General features: G+C 46.9%; 1 protein-coding gene across 2 annotated transcripts in view; it reads right to left on the reverse strand.

The window, feature by feature from the left end:
- The window catches only part of MTMR2 (myotubularin related protein 2), a 68,093-nt gene extending 49,422 nt beyond the window's left edge, over window positions 1–18,671 (reverse strand). Inside the window, exon 1 of one of the 2 annotated variants that reach the window (XM_075417681.1) lies at window positions 18,522–18,671. In XM_075417681.1, the coding sequence (XP_075273796.1) occupies window positions 18,522–18,604 (83 nt within the window). In that variant the 5' untranslated portion in view covers window positions 18,605–18,671. Of the gene's footprint in view, window positions 1–4,085; window positions 4,174–18,521 lie in introns of those variants that run through there. The other variant, XM_075417690.1, reaches the window with a different exon arrangement.
- Window positions 18,672–22,198: the final 3,527 nt, after the last annotated feature.

The raw sequence follows: 22,198 nt of genomic DNA on the forward strand, positions 1-22,198 counted from the left end.
TCTGATGTCAGTCTAAAATGCTGAGGACCCCACCGAGGATGCTATGTTCTCACAGGGACGTACTCCCAACACCCGCGTTCCACCAGTAAGACAACACAGAGCAAACCTAAGTCATGGCAAGGCCACAACGGTCAGACCTAACTGCTGGTTTTGGGGGCACGTCACAAACACCTGCGAACACTTGTAGGTTTGGTCAGATTTCAGCAAGGGTTAAAAATCACTGGAGCTGTGCCAATCACAGCTAGCTGAAGGTCTGGCTCAATACAACTTCATAAACATGCAAAATAACAGTATTATCTCTGAATCTCATTAAGGTTCTAGGAAACAACATACACTTTGGTTCACAAAATAATCTGAGCTCTTCCTACAGGAAAGAAAGCAAGTGCAGATGTTCCTGTGAGGAACCTGTGAAGACCAAGGACCTCCCGGAGCATTTCTCTTCTCATGCTTCAGGCCCAGGCAGTTCCACACCGTCCTTGCTGATGGATGTCTAAGTGCCAGAAGAGACCCCTACAATAGTTCCAAAGCACCTGCAGGGAAAGCACCTCTCCTCTCCTGCCTCCCTCCCCAAGCAGAAGTGGGAAACAGGTTTAGGACGCAATTACCACTGATCTATGTCTTTCATCTCACCAATTAATTTTATTATTTAAATATGTTTCTTATGGCCAGATTTTGAATGATAAATAAGCCCAAATGAGAGCTGTTGGCACAATGGTTTGTACAGTATCTGCACGCAGTATTAACCCTTTGGCTATACGGAATACGTATATGCAACTAATAAGAGAATTTCAATGGAAATCAAGCACAGTGACTCAGCTCCTGATAAGGTGTTCATTGTTATTATTAGGACTATCCCACAACATGCCAGATGGTTTTCAAGCATAATTCAGACTCAGACAGATGCCCTCCGGTGATTCGTGTTCAGGCAATTGAAAGGTATTACTGCATCCGTAGCAGAACTGACGGTCTGCCAGCCCACTTAGCTTCAGCTGTCAACAAAGATGTAAAGAAGCTGCAAGCAGAAGTGTCCGAGACACACAAACTTTTCCTGTTAAACTGTGAAGGTGCAGGGGAAATATCTGGGGGGAAAGCAGTGACAAAGATTTAAGCCACTTCAAAAAGTGCCATTAAATCACACCTGCCAAAGCCACCTGAGGCAAGCTCTACCCTCAGACTCCTGCAATCTAAAAACCACAGTACAGAAGAAAGCCAAGGAAAGGAAATAAAAACTTGTAGTTGCCACTTGTTTTGCCAACTGTTACAGAAAGAGAGTTTGAATATGAAGTTCTTGCTTTCCTGGAGCAGACAAGCAACAGTTTTCCCTGGAAGGGGAAAGCACAAGTACAGCTTCTGAAGATGGCAATCTGACAGCGTGAGGGTCCAGGCATGACACAGTGACCTCAGGCCAGGCAGAAGACAAGCAAGACAAGCAAGCAGAAGACAAAGCACCCAAACCAAACTGTGAAACCCCGCAGCTTTAAGCTTACGCAGACAAATGCACAAATGATGCAGGACTGAGTTCTCCTCCCCGTACCCTTACCCCTGTTGCAGGAAATTTAATACAACTTGCTTTGTACTCCAAAGAGAGGATATTCTCCTTCCCTGTCCCCACTCTCCACAGGAAGGAAAACACCTAGGAGATGTCTACAAAGAGCTTTCTGTGAACGTCAGCCTAAGGACAACCACACCATACAACCTCTTCTCTTAGGCCATGTGACCCAAGAAGAAAATCACAACAACCAATTTAATGTATCACATAAAACTTCACAACAACTTCTGGCAAAACTTGAGACAAAGGTCATGACATTACCTTAAGGGATGGTCCGGCTAAACCATCCCAGCTTGTAATTGCTGAGACCAGTCACTTACAAGCAAGCATCTTAAAGATGTGCCTCTTTCTTTTCAGCAAGACCATAAAAAGGATACAGATATACGCCTTCCTAAAAATAAGAAACAAACCTATGCCGAAAGGGACTGGCTATGAAGAGGGTGGTGAGGCACTGGCCCAGGTTGCCCAGAGAAGCTGTGGCTTCCTCCTCCCTGGCAGTGTTCAAGGCCAGGTTGGACGGGGCTTTGAGCAACCTGGTCTGGTGGAAGGTGTCCCTGCTCATGGCAGGGGGGTTGTAACGAGATGGCCTGTAACGTCCCTCCCAACGCAAACCATTCTGTGATTCTCTGGGTAGCAACTCCGTGAGAAACTACAGTTAATTTCTGAAGACACTTGCTCAGACTTTGAAAACTGAGGAAGAGACCTTTGTCTTGCTCAGAAAGACAACCAAGGGGAAAAAAAATCATTAAAAAAAAAAAAAAATCCATGACTGGGAACCTGTGTCTAACAACCAGAACTCTCGTGAAAAACTGATGGGACAGGAGGAAAACATGCCATTTTTACTTACAGCATATACATAGGGACCAAGGACACCTATTTTTTTGTACCAATGTCTTAAAATACTGACCTGGCTCACTCCTACAAATAACACAACCAAAATACAGTCAGTGATGATAAAATCAGCTCTCCAGCACCTTCTTTACGAGTACTCCTTCCCTGCCAGTACAAGTAGCTGCTTCATTGCTTGCAGAGGTGTACCAATTACTCAGCCACTAATCGGCATGAGCTGCTTACACCATTTCTTCCGTATCAAACTGAACATTTTGTTTCAATAGTCACTGAACTGACATGGAAAACAGGTGATAAAATGCACCACTGGGTGATACGGTTTCAGCCGCAGAGGTCATAAATGAGAAAAACACTGCAGAGGGCAAATTTCCATTTCCTCCCTTCCTGTTTTTTTAAGTTTCTCATTATGTACATTCCTAAAATGAATCAAGGTGAAAACTGCAAATTAATGCTGACTAGTGCCAAATACAATTTAATTTGGAAGCTTCAGATGCCAAGAGAGCAGGATCCAGCTGGTTCAAACCTACAGCAGAGCCACAAAAGGGAGCACACGCAGCTCTCGGGCACTGCTCTCAAAAGTACAATGGCGCAGAGGTATGGAGCGCTCCCCGCTCACTGCCCAAAGTCAAGCACCAACCCTCCCTCCTCATTACTTTCAACATCCCTGTTTCTTTCGGGGAAGGAAAAAGAAATACTGTAAAACCTTGTGGGTCACATCAGAGCAGAGAGAGACAAACCGGTGCTTGTTGCCCAGGAGCATGACTTTGTCCTAGCTAGTACCGGCTGAACCGGCCTGCCAAATCCAGCTGCACCCTCATCGGGCTCTCCCGTTTACAGCAGCTCTCTGCGGCTCTGGGCTAAGCGGTCCCTGCAGTCCTCATCTGCATATGCATATATGTACACCTAACAAGGGTGCTTGGAAGTCCCTCGTATGCCCACCTTTGGGCGCGCACTCGCAGGCACGGCTGGCGTCTGAGCGAAGCAGGGCCTTGCAGCAGGAGCCGGGCACTCCGTGCTGGCGTCCACTCCGCCAAGGGCCGCACAGGCTCTGCTGCTGGAAGATTCAGCATCTTAACACCATCCCTCCCAGGAGAGGAATCCCACAGTGCTCAGCACTGCGCATGCCCATAATACCAGGCACCTCCTCTCCCGAAGAGCTCACACGGACGGACAAAGGAGCGCTATCTCCAGCGAGCAGTGACTCGATCTTAATTCTTCACTGCAAAACAGAAAGTCAAAACAGGCTTATTCTACTTGGACAGCAAGTACCAAAAGCAACTGCCTATAGCATACATGAGATGCTTCTTTACCCCTCCAAACACGCAGTACCCTCTTCCCAGGCACACACAGGACAGACCATTGCGATATTTCAGAAGTACACGGAACTCACAATGTCTCTAAACATTTCAAGATCTCACTTTAACCTCTGCTTGACCTGTAACAATCTCAGAGGGGAAAAAAAATGCCATAAACAAATATGCTTTTGAAGGAAAGAAAAGCACCGACTGCCAGGCTTCCTCTGGCATTCAGAGGAGGCAGACAGTTATAACATATAATAATGTACCCTCGCCATCCAAAAGCGCCAGCAATGTCAGAGCTTAACAACATCTTAAAAAGAAGCCATTTCAGCATACAAATCATTGTGCATGCATGTGACAGACCTCAAACAGCCCCCCCAGCCACTTGCCTCAATGAAACAGATTGACTTCTGTTGCCAGGCGAAGCCGGGGCTCAGTCCGACTTCAATGTTCCAAGGGAGGAAAATGTCATTTTTTAAAAGTTGATCCTTCTAAGCAGCATCCTGAGCTGAATATATAGTACGTATTTTCCCATGAGCCGTAAAGAGAATGTCCTATATTTCCACCGTGAACAAGCTTTTCTAGGAACGCAGATTTTGCTCTCAATAGCTACACAATGGACTACAGTGTCACAAGCACCGTTCGTGCTCCATTAGTCATTCTTTCATTATTTCTTTAAACAGAAATTCACAAAAGGCCTATAGTGTGCGTAGAGCACTTGCTAAACAATGGGCTGATTGTTTGAAATATCTGCAAGGCTCCGAGAATAGAAGGCCAACACCCAAAGACAAACCAATACGCAGCACGTCATTAATAACAGCGAGCAGCCCACAGGATCGTGCTTTCATGAGTCAAACAGTCCCGAAGGTAAAAAACAGGAAGAGCGACAGCCATCAGAGGCCTGAACCGATATCCTCTGATCAGCACATGGGAGATAACTGCTAACGGCCTGTGCTCACCACAGGAACAAAAGGGGAGTTTGGTTTCTAACAGGCTCCAGGCTGGTATGGGATGGTGCTCAGCTACAAGGAAGGAAACAGAAGGAGAAAAAACAATTTTTCAAGCAGTTGTTAGACTTCTGCAGGGAACTGGAATTTTACCTCCATTTTCACCAACTAAATTTCAGCCTCTATCTACAGAGTCCAAAATTAGTTACTGCCTCCTGAAAGCAGGGTGATAATCCAGTACTTTGGTCTGATCCCAGCTCCTAATGGAAATGTTTGGCTTGCAAAATCCAACACCAGCACCAGTGCCTTCGCTTGCAGCATCAGGAGTTCAGGCAGCGAGTGCTGGGCACGGCAAGCAACCCACCTCCTCCAGCTGCGACATGATGGAAAGGCAGCCCAGTCATTCTGGCTCTGCCCCAGCGCTTGGGAGAAAAGTTTGAAAGAATTCCTGGAGAGGCTGCGCAAGTCTAGGTCTGCACTCCAAAGCTTTGGGGTTTCTAATCACAAGGACAGACCCTTAGCATTGAAAATAAATTAAGACTACAAGGTGAAGAGGGGTTCAAAACACAACCCTGCTTACTGTCAACACAAACAAGGTTGCCTGCTAGAACAGTGCTCCCACCCGCTCATCTCTGCGCCTTCCCACACATTAGGTTATTGCCATGCTGTTTGGGATCATCTGGGGTTGGATGGAGCCTTTGTTTTCAAATATAAGATGCTGCGGAGGGCAGGACTGACCTAGAAGGGAAGAAGACATCCTTGTCTCTAAACTGGACAGACACAGATTTGATGGCTGAACCAGTCAGTGGATGAGAAATTGGCTGGATATTACACTCAGAGAGTTGTGGTCAACAGCTCGATGTCCAAGTAGAGACCAGTGACGAGTGGTGCTCCTCGGGGGTAGGTATTGTGACCAGTGCTGTTTAACATCTTTGTTGGTGACATGAACAGTGGGATTGAGCGCACCCTCAGCAAGTCTGCTGACGACTCCAAGCTGTGTGGTGCAGTCGACACGCTGGAGGGAAGGGATGCCATCCAGAGGGACCTTGACAGGCTTGAGAGGTGGACCCATGTGAACCTCATGAGGTTCAACCAGGCCAAGTGCAAGGTCCTGCACATGGGTTGGGACAATCCTCGCTATCAATACAGGCTGGGAGATGGAAAGCAGCCCTGCTGAGAAGGACTTGGGGATACTGGAAGATGAAATGCTGTACATAAGCCAACTGTATCCTGGACTGTATCAAAAGGAATGTGGCCAGCAGGGCGAGGGAGGGGATTCTGCCCCTCTACTCCGCTGTGGTCACACCCCATCTGGAATCCTACATCCAGCTCTGAAGCCCCCATCACAGGACAGACATTAAGCTGTTGGAGCAGGTCCAGAGGAGGCCACAAAAATGATCAGAGGGCTGGAACAGCTCTCCTGTGAGGAAAGGCTGAGAGAGTTGGGGCTGTTCAGCCTGGAGAAGAGAAGGCTCTGGGGAGACCTTACAGCAGCCTTCCAGTACCTGAAGGGGCATGCAAGAAAGCTGGAGAGGGACTCTCTACAAGGGCATGGAGTGACAGGACAAAGGGTAACGGCTTCAAGCTGAAAGAGGACAGATTTAGATTAGATGTAAGAAAGAAATTATTGCCTATGAGGGTGGTGAGGCCCTGGCACAGGTTGCCCAGAGAAGCCGGGGCCGCCCCCCCTTGGAAGTGTTCAAGGCCAGGTTGGACGGGGCTTTGAGCCACCTGGTCTAGTGGAGGTGTCCCCGCCCATGGCAGGGGGGTTGGAACGAGATGATCTATAAGGTCTCTTCCAACCCAAACCATCTCATGATTCTAGGGTAAGATCCCGCCTGCCCAAGAAAACAGTATTTCTAGGTCAAAAAAACATGGCTGAGTGAGAGAAGTTCCAGCACCTCAGGCTTCAGATAGTTGAGGAAGTGCAGTACAGTGACAGAGAGAAACCCATTAGGGAGACCACTGATTGACAGGACGTCTGGAAAGTGATCTTTCAGGCTGTGATGAATCAGCATGTCCCAACCTGCAGCTTTCTCCCCCAAACAGCGCAGGCAGCAGCCTGGGCAGACCACAACCAATGCAGCATCACCATAGGGCTCTCCATGCAGCATCACCACCTCTAGCAAAAAGGCAACTCCAGAATCCAAATCCAAGTGTTTCCTGGTGCTACAAGACCACCCACGTCTCTTAGCCCTGCCTGTGGAAGAAGCTGATTCCAGGGCTCCGGACATTTTGTGGCAGAGAAGTCAGAGACCTGGGTGGTGCTGCTATCTCCTGCATCAGTGCAACCTTGGATTTACCAGGCATCCCACAGGACAAAGATTGCTGGCAACATCTAACTGTCTCCACAGGTACTTTGAATGCAGATAAAAGTCATGATGCAAATCCTACACACAGTTCAAAACCACTCTTGCATTTTACCAATATTTATATTTACCATATAAACTTCCACCCCCTTCCTTTAAAATATATTAAGCCAGACAAAAACATACAAGTAAAAAAATTTCAGGATTTTGATGCAAATTCAGACAGTCCCATGATAAGTTGTAATATCAGCTCCAGAGTACGAGAGCCAGAAGAAGCAGAAAAAATAGAAACCACCACAGGATATCAAATATTTTGTTTGTTTTTAAATTTTATTTACGTTTTTTTTTAGAAAAGACCTATTAACTTGATCAAGGAAAGAAATAGAAAGAACACCTACATTAGTAAGTACTCCCCTGAGGACAGAAAGGAGAACTGGCTAAAAAGACAGATATAACTTCTCTTTTACTGCCTGTATTCTGTCAGTGCCTTAATTTCTAGTCACATACTAAGAACAAGTTATGTACAGTTTAACCATATATGTGTATACTTCCCACAGTTCCTGTGCTGTCTCAATTTTTCTTTAGATTCCTACCTATTTCACTATTTTAAAAACACCTTAGTTAGAACGTAACACATATTATTAAATGTTCTGATTTTCTTTCAAACACACACCACACAACACCCTCACCCCAATAAACCAAACACCCACAGGAATTAAATATATCAGCGATTTACTCAACAATGACATTACTTGTTCCATCCTAGGAAAAATCAGAAGAAGAAAGAAAGAATATATAAATACCGCCAATCTGGAGAGTCTTGTATCACCTAGCAAAACTGACACGGTGTCACACCTTGACAAGCTTTCACAGACACTACGCAACTGCATGCTCTGCCAGACCCAGCTAGAAAAAAGACTTGGAACAACTATATTCTGCTGGCAGCCCAGGCCCTGCATGAAACTGGTCCCTAGCAGAGTCTCAAGGTTGAAGTCAAGTGTTCAATAATTTGAAGGCTTTATTTCCAGAAATTCAAGGTAAGACAACACAGGATGTTTTCAGAAACATTGAGCACCCGTATCTTGTCACAACTTCCAGAGAGCCCAGCATCTTTGAAGACTGTGGTCCATCAGTCAAAGTCCCCAGATTCAACACCCATACCTGGGACCAGGTTTTCCCACAAACTCAGTCCCATTTATTGTCTAAACACAAAGCCCAGTTTCCAAAGTGCTCAGCGGCCATTGACTCCAGATTTACTAAATAGTTCGGCACACTCATTCACCCCACTGGCTAGTTGCAGGGTGCATGCTGAAAACACAGGTCTTTCAAATTACAACAAAATGAGGCACATAAAGTTCGCAAGCTCAGCTGAAGATTTTCTGTACATCAGTTTTCATGCACCCAGAGTGACGGCTAATCTTTTAAGACCACCCACAGCCACTGCCTCTTGCCACTTCTGCTTCCTCAAGCAGAAATCAGTGTATGTGAAAAACAAAGTAACTCAAAGAGTAGGATCAAGGAAGCCTGGATGGTTCAGCTCCTGATGGTAGATACCACAGGTGTCTATGCTCCCACTTGGCCAGTGGAAACCCAGGCAGTGGAGTCTAGACAACAATTTAGCTCTCCCAGAGTGGGCACTTATCTTTGTTCAGCTGAATTTCTTGTGAAGCATATTGATGCTGCTGAGGGTAGGGAAATTTTAGATAGATACTTCACATGAAGGTACGGCAATCTGAACTAGATCCTGCCCTGGTTTCCAGAAGATGAGTGTCTTGTGGCAGAGAAATTTGTATTTGCTTTTTGTTTTCGCTGAACGCAGCCAGTTGCATACACCAGAGAGAGCACAGGGAAAGAAGGAAACACGAAAATGAGAGAAGATAATGTATTTCTCCAACTTGAGAGAAGCCTTGTCCAAGAGAATCTGCACACATTCATGACATCCTTATCCGCTAGGTATTCCCTTGTGTTGAAAAAGGAACAAGCTTTTTCTGTAATGGAAAAACTGACATGGCCTCCCTTCCCATCTCCATCTTTGTTTAAATGCAGAACTTGTCAGAAGTTACTACGTTCACTCCTCTGTCAAACATGGTTAAAGTTGTCCAAATGTTGCAAAAACTACTAGTTGACAAACTAGACAGATACACACACATACACAAAGAAAGATGGCTTAGGAAATGAGATTACAAATCTCTGCTCTCTCCTTAGCTGCAACCAGATTTAGTTAGCGTAAAAAAGAGGAATGACGTGAGTTAAGAAATAGCTCCTTCCTTTTCTGGAGTGGAGACCAATCCAAACTCATTTGCACTTTTTGCCCCTACCACAACAATGGGGAGGGAGTTCTGTGTAGGTGGTCACATCTGAATTACTCACTGTGGGATGTCCTTACAGTCACCGAGGAGAAACTAAGATGACTCACTCTTCCCCATTGTCTACAAAAAAAACCCCAGAGACTAGCAGAGATCTGCATCAGTCCAGTGAGATGAGACAAATCTCATCCAGGGTGTATGTATTTTGCTTTATACAAGGTGGAAACAGAAAGTGGAATCTAGAATCAGAATATGTTTTAGCAAAAAAAGACGACAGACATCCCTCCGTGGTGCTGGAGGCAGCAGTGACCAGCAGAAGCTGCACCCCAGCAGATGGTAACAAGTGAAGGGCCGGAACTGCTCTGCTGGCGCAAGCCCTGAGCACACGCACGAACAGTGCCACCACGTTCTTCTTCTCACACCCCGGCGTTTAATGACCATTCTGGCAGCATGCTTCTTGAGGAAAAAGTCTTGGGAAGCACTCTCTCATGAGGTGTGGGGGCTCATTTTCAGTGTAGAAGTAGGATGTCCATTCTTGGACTGGAGTCCACCTGAATTTTTCAAGAACGGCCTACTCCAAATGTCAACATGGGTAAAATGCAAGCAGAAGATCCCACATTTTTCATTTCTTTATTAGAGGTGTTCTATTTACAAATGAGATGCTGGTCAATTTTGATTTGTTAAAGGTATTCCATCTACTGGTTAAACCAACCTCTGCTCTTGTGACTGATTTTGACAGTCAGCCTTCAGCACGTCATCTCTGGTACTACAGGCTTCAGTGACCTGCCCCTACCTGCCGTATCTGCTCTCCACAGCAGCCAGACGGCCTCTATAATCTCCCACACATAACGAACCTGTTCACAGGCTCCAGCTCTTTCGTGGGCAGATTTAGCTGAAACAGTTGCTGAGGCTGGGCAATCTTTCTCTTCGAGAAGACCACCGTCTTATAGCAGTGATACCAACTGAAATCAATAACAGGATTTATTAACACAGCAATAATAATAGCATGAATGCTTTATTTTTACTAAAAGCACAAGGTATGAGTGAGGCTGTGTGGTTCAGGAGCTCAGTAACTCCGATATTACTGATTTGGGGGAGGAATCAAACACTTTGCTCACAAAACAGTAAGCAATGATCAGATACATACCCACTGCACCAGTTAAATTTTGTTCAGAAAAAGATGGCTGGGTTAACCTTTAGCCTTATCATTCAGTACTGCCATTGCTCTTCACAGGCCGTAAGCTTTGTAGCGAACTTTCAAGGCCTCTGGACCAAGGTTTGTTACTCTTGCTTTGCCTGAACTTTGCTTGGCCTGCCTGGGGCTTTGTTTTACTTGGTTTAGTTGCAATGGTAATTTCTGTAATAGGCCAGATGTCTATATCTACTTTATTTTATTTTTGTTTGTGTGTGGCACAACCACAGTTTTGCACAGATAGCAGTAACAAGCAGTTATTCTACACAGAACGAGGTATTTACCCCTAATGCAATGACTTTGTATAGAGAAATACAACAGCCTGGTACGACAACAGAGGCCTGGAGGAGACACAGGATGCGGCATAGAGGAGTGCAGGCACAGGACGAGAAGACACAGACCACAGGCTTGGCACTGGAGACCACGGCTGTAAACAACTCACCAGTGGTCAGTTAAAGAAACACAGACCCGGAGCTAGGTAACACTGGTTTTAGGGGTAACAAAGAAAACAAAGAAATAGTATCTAATACCCATAAAAGCAACCATACACAGCAAAAATCAGATGTAATGTGGAATTGCAGACGAATGAAGAAAGAGATAGGTGTAAAGTCGTTTTACCAAACATACAAAAATGATCCCAGGTGGATCCTACAGTAAGGAAAGAAGAAACCATCAACATGAACCTCATACTTCTCCCAGCAAAGGGCTCCAGATGCTGACAACTCGCTGTAACACGCACCACCACCAGAATAAAACCAGCAACCCTGGGACCCAGAGGAGCAGGGGAGGAGTGAGTGTAACACCAGGAAGAGGGGTAGGAACCAACAGCTATAGGTATGACAGTTTTCGCTGCATTATTATTCTTTCTGTAATAATTGCATCTGGACTAACAATGATTAGACTTGCAAAACTTCAGTCACACTAACAATAAATTCTTTGCTGTTATGAAGATGTGCTGCCTTTTTGCCCGTGAGCAAGATTTTGAGTGTAACACTTTGCATGGGCATGTAGTCTCTTTAGATCACAGTAAATAAATCCAGATTAAAATATTGTTTTATACTAAACAGGTGCTGTCTGTCTTCCCATAACAAAGAAAGAAAACCTATAAAGTCATGTCTTTCTAACTAGTTCAGCAGAAATATGATCACATACCCACACCTGACCCATTAGGGTGACCTAATATTAATGATTCTGGAGCCACGGCCAGAAGACTACAGAAAAGGCCAGATCTGTAAAGTGGGACCATTTGTACAGAGCTAACAAAATTACTAGAACATCACCCTGAAGGGACTATGGACTAGAGAACTGCTAACACTTTCTCTTCATCAAATGTATTAGGGTTTAGAAAAGAATTCATGGAGCAGTGAGGCAAGAGAGAAGCAAGGAAAAGAGCTACCTTGAAATCACTGGAAAATTACTGAGTGAGAACATTGTCTGGCAAAAGAAACTACAGATGGCAGGAAAAGGAAAAACAAATACTTGAAAAGTTCCACTGATTTTTCGTTGTTGCCCTTCGCTGATTTTTTTTTTTCAATTAGCTTCTAGTTACCGGGGCTATAACAAGAGCCAGATGTTTTTTAGTTAAAAATGAAGATGGGGGTAATTACTGTGACAGTGTCTTTTCTGTATTGTCACTTCCCTGGGTTATCCCAAACACCTCTACAAACCAAGCACTTCACTACCTCCCTGTCACCCTTCTCTTCATGGTGGAATGGGCTTCCCATGGACAAATAACAAGACCACTTTTTTCATGTCCTGTTTTACTACACCTTGTGTATAACACCTTATCAGAGTGACCACTGGAAGGTTTCCGATGCATTTCTAACATGTGTTTGCTGTTTTTTTCCTCAACTAAGCTTTCAGGTAACGTAAACCCTTTGGTATACGGATCAGGTCTCTTTTTACACTACCTGATACCCTCAGCACTGAAAAACCAGTAACAGTATAGCAGGTAATCAGGAAAAGATTCATGAAAAAGAAGCTGTAGACTATTGATTCTGCTGAGACATTCAAGAGGTGTTATGACCTTTCCAAATGCAGTTCTTGCCTTTGTACATGAGCTATAAAAGAATTAGCAAAGGAAGGGAGACAATAAAACATCAGAAATAGGTAACAAATATGTTCAAGACAGGTGTTAACCTATAACTGAAGTCATAGCAGAAGTACAATCACGTAACAGATAGGAACTGTGTAATGTGACATCGTCAGGACACCCTCAAAATTCAGGTTCTGTAATTGCATCTCTGTTGTAAACAGCCCATAGTTAACGAACTATGTGCACAGCTCAAGACCATCTAGCAAACAGACTGTTAGTCAACATAACATTACCGTCTCTCTTCAGAAAAGGCAGTGCTTGATGGGACAGACCCAAGAGAGTCGTGTTCTGAGCCTAGCTTTACTCCTCACCAGCTGTCAGATCTTGCCTCATCTCTCAACAGCAGTTTTTCATCTCATCCTTAGACTTTGTCGCTCTTTGCCCAATCTCTCAGCTAGGAGTCTCAGCACTTAACTGCACTTCCAAGAGCTCAGTAAAATTATCCGCCAGGCATTAATAAAAGTAGAGTAGTCCTGCCTTAGGAACATCTAAATAGTTGGTCCCTGGATCTTCAACGTGGCAATCATCACCTTCTCTAGCTGTATAGCAGCTAGAACCATGGCACCCCAAATTCCTGTGAGGCTTTTAAACAGCAATATAACATTAATTACAATACAAGAAACAGGTGAGTGTCAATTGTATTTTATATTCTCAAATGGAAAATATACTTAAAAACCAAACACATACACTTTTATTGAATGGTCAGAGCCTGGACATGGGGGTGGGGGGTGGATGGGTGTGGGTGTGTCTGTGTGTGTGTGTGTGCAAGAGAAGTAGGAGCGGTTTCTGCTGAATGCAGGAGCAGAAACGTGCATGCCAAAGATTGCTACAAACAGTTCCTGAGTCCTTCAAAGGTAACGGTTACTCTTCACAAGTGCACTGCCTGAATGACAAGTTCTAAAGCCTTTTTGAATGAACGTTATTGTCATTATTTTCTGCCCTAAATCCTCGGACTCTAATGAAATTTTCTTCTCACTTTGCAAATGTATATGCAGGCAAACTGCTTTTTATCTTCACAATATACAGCAGACGAGAAAACTGTCTCAGAATGGACTTCAGTTGCAAATAAGTGTTATAAATTATCACTCACATATTAAAACTAATGATAATGAGCCCATCTGGAGTTGCTAATTGGTTCTAGGCATGGTGTTAAGTTTCTCAGATGCAAAACCCAGCTCATTATCAACACACAGCCAGCAATGTTCTTGTCTGTAATGGTAGCAACTCTTGAGCAATCCTTCTTCACACACAGAAATCAAATGCAAGAAGTGCTTTCAAAGCCTACAAGGAGAATGACAGCTACTCATATTTCACTAAACACCAAAACCGGTGAAAATGTTCCCCTTCAAACTCTAACTTCCATGACTCATCACAAAACAGCTCAATCAGCAAAGCTCATACATCTGGCAGCAATGTGGTGCTAGCGAGCCCTCCTCAGCCAACCGACTACAGACCAAACTCCCTTCAGCACCCCTCTTGCTCGTGGGGAAAGAATTCCTTCAACGTAGCCTTAAATCAGACCAGGTATTGACAGGGCCTTATTTGAGACAAAGGAGGGAGTTCATACCTCATGGAGCTATTGCTTCAGCAGACCTTGCTGCACTGATTTAGACAGAGTTTATGTTTTCAGAGTTATCCCTGCAAACATAAAGACAAGAAATATGATCATTCTCATATGCTTCAGTAAAAGTGCAACGCGTGGAATCCACTGCGTCTGCAGACCTCTGTGGAGGATAACCACCAGCAGAGAGGTGGTTACAAGCAACCAGAAAGTGGTAACATCAAACCTTGCTAGAGTCATGCTGGCAGGAAACATCTGCTCACTGCCTTCTCTCTTTCTCTCATTTTATACTGAGGTTGAAATACCACTGACATCTCCTACAGCAGTTTCTTTACAGTACAATCACCTCCACACTTTCGCACAGGCAATACAAATTTACTTTCAGCAGATCTAACAGTAAGCCTCTAGATATCTTTTTGGGCTGTTGTTCAGACTTGACTGTAATATGCTTTTGCAGATAACATTTCACAGGAATACAAAGACATACATGCTCATTCAGAAACTATGGCACATAATCACACAGACTGCATGAACAAAATGCCTAATCGCTGTTAATGAAAAGTAAATATCTGAAGTTCGACATCACCTTTTTCCTAAAGTCATGTGTTCTGCTAAAGTCATGCACGGCTCTATGCAGCTTTCCATTCACAAAAGGAAAGATTACGTTAGAACGTTGTTGGCTGTTACTTTGAATTCCAAAGGTCAGAAGGTCCGTATGCAATTTCAAATTTAAAACAAAACAAAAAAACCCACCACAACTCTACCTACAAATTCATTTCAAGAGTGATCTTTGAAGAAAACTCTCTAACTAGCACAGCTGAAACGTGTTTACTCACTCACCCAGGATCCCCAGGCCACTTTATAGATACAAAAGCAGTCCCTAACACTGAGTAAAGCTTGCTCTCCCTGACATAACCGTACTGTAGCTCATCAAACTTTACCATCAGTGTTTTACCTCACTGCTCCTTCTGTCTCATGGGTCGTTCCTGGCCTGACACTGCAGACGCACAAGCGCTCCTTACAAGCTGCCAGCTAAATGCCACCGCAGCTCTTTACAAGTCGTTGGCTCATGGTCATCCGTCTTCCACGGGAACAGGATGCGAGGGGAAAGTCCACCCTAGATACTGACCTTTGGAAACCACAGAGAGCTGCAGAACCCAGTGCTGTGCCACCCAAACCTAGCCCTGGGTGGGACGGCTTAGACTCAGAAAGCAGAACAGCTGTTTCAGCACCACTGTGGGGGCAGCTGAGTTAATTCGCTGTGACGTGTTCATTCGAAACTTACTCAGTCTTTCCACATAGAACTGGGGATTTTTTACCGTGTACAAACAGCTACACTGTCAGTCTCTTAGAGAGTTTTTCAAACATTTTTCTAGTTGGAACAGAAAAAAAAAATCAAAGCAACTTTCACTGTCAAATGCCATTATTGCCATATCTCATGTGCATTATTAAAAGACAAATAAACGTCTGCATGTTCTTTAAGGCGCTTATTCACGTGAGCAACCCTATCTATAAGTAAACTCTATTAAGCATGTCTTCTTGGGGAGTCAGATCTTAGGCATCTCTAGAAATACAACACTTAGTTAACGTCCGAGCTGGAGCTGAGAGAATCCAAATATCGCGTTGCTGTACATATATTAATACCAGCACCTTTCCAAGTCTTCTAAATCTTGCATAAAACAATTCAGTCAGCCACAACTCAGTAAGGCTTCACATTGCTAGGTAACTGAATCTGCGATGACTGACCTTCTACTCATTTTTTGTTGTTGCTCCTTTCAAATAAAATGGATTATAAAAACTGATGAGAGTACCCTTGTAATTCATTGTGCTCCTCACTCTATCCCCAAAGCTAACGTTTTTAGACAAAACCACTTAGCAAAAATGTGCCACACCTCTACAGTCATAGGTTAACTATTCAAAGGTGCTCTAGCTACTAGATCACAATCACAGAGATGAAAATAAGTATGTTTCAATGCATACAAATAGTCCCATTAGCTTCAGAAGGATTGTTATGATGCATAAAATCAGACTGCAGAGCAGCTTTAATAAAAAAAAAATCAAAAAAAAACCCGCTGAAAATGGATCTACAGTCCAAATCATAGGAAAGTTATTTATTTGTGCATATGTATCACTAGATTTGCAGGGGAAGCTGGTAATAAACATTCTGAAGGTCACCAGGTACCTCTCACTACAAGAACCTTATCTTGCTTTCTTACGATTTTGTCCTAATCCTATCCCTTTCAACCAAACAGTTTCACAGCATACACCAACTCAAGATGAAGGGGTTTTTATTAATAACTGCAGATGAAAAACATTTCTCTGTCCCCAACACCTGGCTAGAGAAAAATATATTTTGTTTGGAATACATTAAAAATAAAATGTCTTTTTCTACGAGTTCTAGATGTTGAAGTAGAGACTTGAAATTATGAAAGTGTTTTTATATCCCAGGAAATCTGTTCAAGCCCGGGCCTTTTCAGGGTTTGAGGGACACAGCCTTGTGCATGCTCAACAGAAACAGATTTATCATCTCGATTTCCCAGCAGTTCCATCTGCACAGGGCATGTTGCCGAGAGGCTGAACAGGAGTTTCCTTGTAGCCACTGGCTCTTCAGAGTTAAGCTCTCTTTTGTGTCCATAGGCCTGTGTCCCTTACAGTGACCGACCTCTGGAGGGGTGCAAGTTGCCCAGGGGGATGCAGAGGGAGAAAGAAGAGTATATTGGGTCAGTAAGGTAAGGGGGAAAGAGGCCTGTAGGCAGAGCACGGCTAAACTGCACAACGAAGCCGATACAAAGAGCAGAGAACAGAACAATTTGATGAAGGAGGGTGAAATGAGGACGAGGAGTCATGAAGGACTCAAAAATTAAGAAACCCGAGTGCAAACTGGGCAATGCCTGTCTGCAGAGCAGCTCTATGGGAAAGGCCTCAGGGTCCTCTGGGGAAAAATCAAGCATGGGAGTACAGAGATGCTGGCAGCAAAGAGGCCACCAGCACCCTGGGTTGTAAGAACAGAGGCAGAGCCAGGAGATCCAGGGAAGGATACCCCTCTACTCGGCACTCATTAGAGCACTTCTTGAACACTGCATCCAGGTTTTAGTCCTCCAGTGCAGGAAAGACACTGACGAGCTGGAGAGGGTTCAGGGAAGCACCACCGGGACGGCGGGGCTGGAGCGCCTGCCTGTGAGGAGCGGCCAGGGGAGCCTGGAGCAGACACTGCTTCAGGGGACCAGAAAGCAACCCCAGTGCCTGTGTGGAAAATATCCAGGAGATGGTGATGGGCTGCTCAGAGAGGTTTTGCAGTCTCCATCTTCGTAGGTTTTCAAGACCAGACCGGGTAAAAGCCGCAAGCAACCTGACCTGATCTGAGCTGTCCCTGCTGGACTGGAGGATGCTGAGATCCCTTCAGCCCAAGCTACACTGTGATCCTACGACCTAGCGACAAGACAAGGGGCAACGGGCACAAACTGAAGCACAGGAAGTTCCATCTGAACATGAGGAAGAACTTCTTCCCTCTGAGGGTGACAGAGCACTAGAACAGGCTGCCCAGGGAGATCGTGGAGTCTCCTTCTCAGGAGATATTCAAGACCCGCCTGGACAAGGTCGTGTGCAGCCTGCTCTAGGTGACCCTGCTTCAGCAGGGGGGTTGGACTAGGTGATCCCCAAAGGTCCCTTCCAACCCCTACCATTCTGTGATTCTGTGACCTCGGCATGGCAACGACAGTCAGAACGGGGCAGCACAACCTTCAGCCATCAGGTCATCCTGCTCCCAGGTCCCACCACGAAACCCACCAGCCACTGTTCTCCCTTGCTACCTGACCGCCCTCTCCCACCCTAAACGCAGGGCCCAAGCGAGACGCGCTTTCCAGTCACAAAATTCAACCTTCGCCGATGGCCTATGGCGGTGGGAGGAACGGGAAAGTCTCCTTTCAGCTTCGGTGGCTGAAACCCTTGGACAACACCCACACGGCATTAAAAGCCCTTCAGATCACAAAGCCAAGCCCTGGGAAACAGCCGTGAGGCCAAAGCCACAACGGCTGGAGGCACCCCAGGGAATCTGCCACCGAGGCAGCGCAGGGCACGGCGCAGCGGCGTGCGGGCAGGCAGCGAGCGGGCCCGGGGCTCTGCCCAGCGCAGCCCGGTTTTCCGCAGAGCTCTCACCGAAAGGCCGCTGCGGGGCTGGCACCTCCCGCTCCGGCCAAGCGCCCGCCACGGAAACCGGCTGGGCCGCAGCCGGGCGGTGCCCGCGCCTGCCAGCCGCCCCGCAGCCACCCCACGCCGGGGGCCGAATGGCACTGGCTCCGTCCCCTCGGGCTCCTCCTCCTCTCCCCCCCGCTCCGCCAGCGCCGCGCGGCCCCTCGGCCCGCCGAGCCCTGCGGCCGTGCGGCAGCGGCAGCCCGGCCCCCCGCCGCGGCCGGTACCTGGAGAGGGAGTCGCCGCTGGGCGGCCTCGCCGCCGCCGCCCGCCCGGCGCCGAGGCTCTCGCAGCTGGAGCTCTCCTCCATGCCGGGCGGCGGGGCGGCCCCGGGGCGGGCCGCTGTCCGTCAGCCCAGCGGCCGGCGCCCGGCGGGGCGGGAAGCGGCCATGTCGGCCCGGCGTGCCGCGCGGGGAGGGCGGGCTGAGGCGGGGCGGCGGGAGGGGAGGGGAGGGAGGCAGCGGGTCCCCGGGCCCGTTTTCCCTCAGCCCGCGGTGCCGGCAGGCAGCAGAGGGGCGGGGGGGCCGTGCGGGTCCTTCCCTCGCCGGGCCGAGGGACGCGGCGGAGGTGGCCGAGCCGCCGAGCCCGGGCGCCTGAGGAAGGGGCTGTGCCCGGCCTCCCCTCGGCACGTCCCCGCCTCCCTCCCCGCGGCGTGAGCCGGCCGGGGGCTCCTACAGCTCCGGCCTCGGGGCGAGAGAGGGTGCGGAGCGGGGGAGCCGCGCGTTCCTGCGGTGCAGCATCACAGAATCACAGCGTGGTGGGGGTCGGAAGGGACCTCTGCGGGTCATCTGGTCCAACCCTCCTGCCGAAGCAGGGTCACCTACAGCAGGCTGCACAAGACCTTGTCCAGGTGGGTCTTGAATATCTCCAGAGAAGGAGACTCCACAACCTCCCTGGGCAGCCTGTTCCAGAGCTCCGTCACCCTCAGAGGGAAGAAGTTCTTCCTCGTGTTCAGACGGAACTTCCTGTGCCTCAGTTTGTGCCTATTGCCCCTTGTCCTGTGGCTGGGCACCACTGAAAAGAGTCTGGCCCTGTCCTCTTGACACCCACTCTTAAGATATTTATAGGCATTTATGAGGTCCCCTCTCAGCCTTCTTCAGGCTAAACAAGCCCAGCTCTCTCAGCCTTTCCTCATAGGAGAGATGCTCCAGTCCCCTCATCATCATCCTCCGAACCGGCCAGGGTCTCCCTTTCGGGCCTCTCGAAATCAGCAGCTCCCAGCTTCGCCCCCCCCAGGCGCGGCCATCGTTCCTGAGAGCAAGGAAATGGTCGCCTTCAAGGATCTGCCGTGATTCATCTGCTGAATTGCGTTGGGCTGACCTGCTAGAGGCTCTGCTGAGCCCCCCGCTTGTGCTGGGTTGTGGCCCCGCAATGAAAACCAGTTGTGCTCCTGAAAATGTTCATTGCCCGTCTCTGCTGAAGGATCCCCTCTGAGTTTGTCCCTCAATGGGATGGGGCAGGAGCTGTGGGACGTGGCAGGCTGAAGCCCCACGAGTCCACAGCCTGTGGGCACAGACCTGCTGTGTGCTGGCGGGGAGAGAAGTCGCCGTCCGGCAGGCAGTTCGTCTGTGTCCGCCATGGTTTGTGCCCAGGAAGCTCTGCAGTTGGGGCTCGGTGCCAGATGTTCCGTGGGAAAAGCCGTGGTACCTTCAGTTCCCTGGAGCAGTTCAGTGAGCAAGAGGAAAGCTCTCAGCATTGCTTAGGAAACCAGGGAATTGCATCTTCAGCCTCCCATGGCCAGCACAAAGGTGTCTTCGAAACACACGGCTGTTTTGGCAAAAATGCCACAAGGCAAAGAAACCAAAACGCTGGGGACGTGTTAGCAGGTGGGTGGGATTCCAGTAAGGCCTACTTGTTGGTGAGGAGAGAGCCAATGTCAGGAGCATCAGTCCAAATGGACCTCCCCGTCTGAAACACTGCCTCAGAACAGCATAAACCACCAGTCTTCTGAACGCCTGAATTCTCTGTGGCTAGAAAATGGTTGCTGAAACTTCATCGCTCTTTGTGCTCCAAGGAGTAAATTAGTTCATGTATCTCCTTCTGCTGTTTCCCGGTTTGTTCCTGTCGTCAGAGTGTAACTCCAGAGCGGGTTAAATCAGGCGGAGGCTGGTGAAGACGAGCAGGATGCTGAAGCGGGGTTGCAGTAGCGCTGCCTGAGACTCCACGATGCGGCTGTGAAATTGCCTCCATCGCTCTTTAGTGTCTGTCGGCTGCCGTTGAGCAACCTTCACGTGGGATGGTTATGAAGCTGGTTTAAACTTGGAAATGCAGCTTTGTTGAAGAAGGTGATTTTTTCTGCATTTTTTGCTTCTGAACAGAAAGTTTGTATGTTGGCAAATGAGTTTGTCTAGCAGTGGTGTGTTTTTTCAGCCTAGAAAACTGAGTTTCTGGAGGTTTTTCTAAAATGAAAACTATTTGCTGGTGAGATTTTTGTTTTAAAAAATAAGCTAATTGCTAGTGTTTTATTGCAGTGTTAAAATCCAAACAAAATGCTTCGACATTATTACAATGAAAAGATCGATAGACCTGTGCTCATTTTCTTCCAGCTATAATTTTTTTTTAAATGTTGAGGGTTTTTCTCTCTAGTTAGGGGCAATAAACCTTTCCAAAGTACCATTTATTAATGGAAAATGATCTGCCCCCATCTTCTCTTTCGCTTTCCATGTCTGGGTGAGCAGATGGTGTCCTTTTTGGAAACAAGTGGACGGGGGATGCTGTAGCAGCAGCAGAATCACAGAATCGTGGAATGGTTTGGGTTGGAAGGGACCTTAAAGATCATCCCGATCCAACCCCCCTGCCATAGGCAGAGACACCTTCCCCCAGAGCAGGTTGCTGAAAGCCCCATCCAACCTGGCCTTGGTTTTGCACCTTTGGTAAGCAGTCACACAGCTCCTGGTAGCCTTTGTTGGTGAGGAGAGCGCCCAATGTCAGGAGCATCAGTCCAAATGGACCTAGAAAATGGACCAGGTACCACTGGTACCCTGTTTTCCCAGCCTTTCCAAGGATGAAGTTCCTGATGGTCGTAACCCTTGGGAGAGGTCAGCGCTGCAGAGCTGGCGCAGAGCAGTGCATATCTTCCTTTCCAATCTTATCAAATAGCCTCCTGGCGAGTTGGTATTACCTGTGTTCCCTCTGCTAAGCTTAGTCTGATACAGGTGCAGTTGTTTAAAAAAGTCAAGTAGGAATAAAAACAATATATAAACCTCCTTTGCTGTGTGAAAGTATTAGAGTGCCTTCCTTTCTTCCTAATTTGCTGTTGATGTGGCATCTCTAAGTAGTTTATTGATGAAGTGCTCTATTTGCCTTTCACTGCCCTGTTTTGTTCTTGCCCTTATCCCCAGGGCCTGTGAAACCCTTTGGAAATTCCCACTGGTGCTTTGTAAATGAGAACAAAGCTAATCACCTCCTGGATCTCTCCTGCTGCTGAAAGAAACTAGCGGCCTGCTCAGTGAGCCTTTCTGCTCAACAATCCCACATTCTCAAAGTCAGTCAGAATCCTCTCTGTGAAGTGAGTTGCCTCAGGGCTCTTACAAGTGAGGGAGAATTAAATAAAGGCCCTGACATAACCAAAACCAATTAAGGGCAATTCACAAGACTGTTTTATAACCGATGCAAAATAAGCATAGTTCAGTCTGTTAACCTACTTTTGCTTATCACGTCCCTGACCATTATCTTACAAGTATCTTCATTTGGGTTTTTTATGAGGGAATGTTCTGCGGTTTTGTGATTTGAACACAGGAAATAGTAAAAGAAAATCAACATCACGGATAACTAATAAAATTATCTGAGGTAGATGATATCCTGAAAGAAAGAGTGACAAGAAATTTTCTTGAATCAGAGGTGCAAAAGAATATTTCCAAGTAAAGGACAAGCAGACATCCTCCAGTACTTTCTGAAACTGTAC

This window comes from Opisthocomus hoazin, chromosome 1, assembly GCF_030867145.1.
Source record: "Opisthocomus hoazin isolate bOpiHoa1 chromosome 1, bOpiHoa1.hap1, whole genome shotgun sequence".
Lineage (NCBI taxonomy): Eukaryota > Metazoa > Chordata > Aves > Opisthocomiformes > Opisthocomidae > Opisthocomus > Opisthocomus hoazin.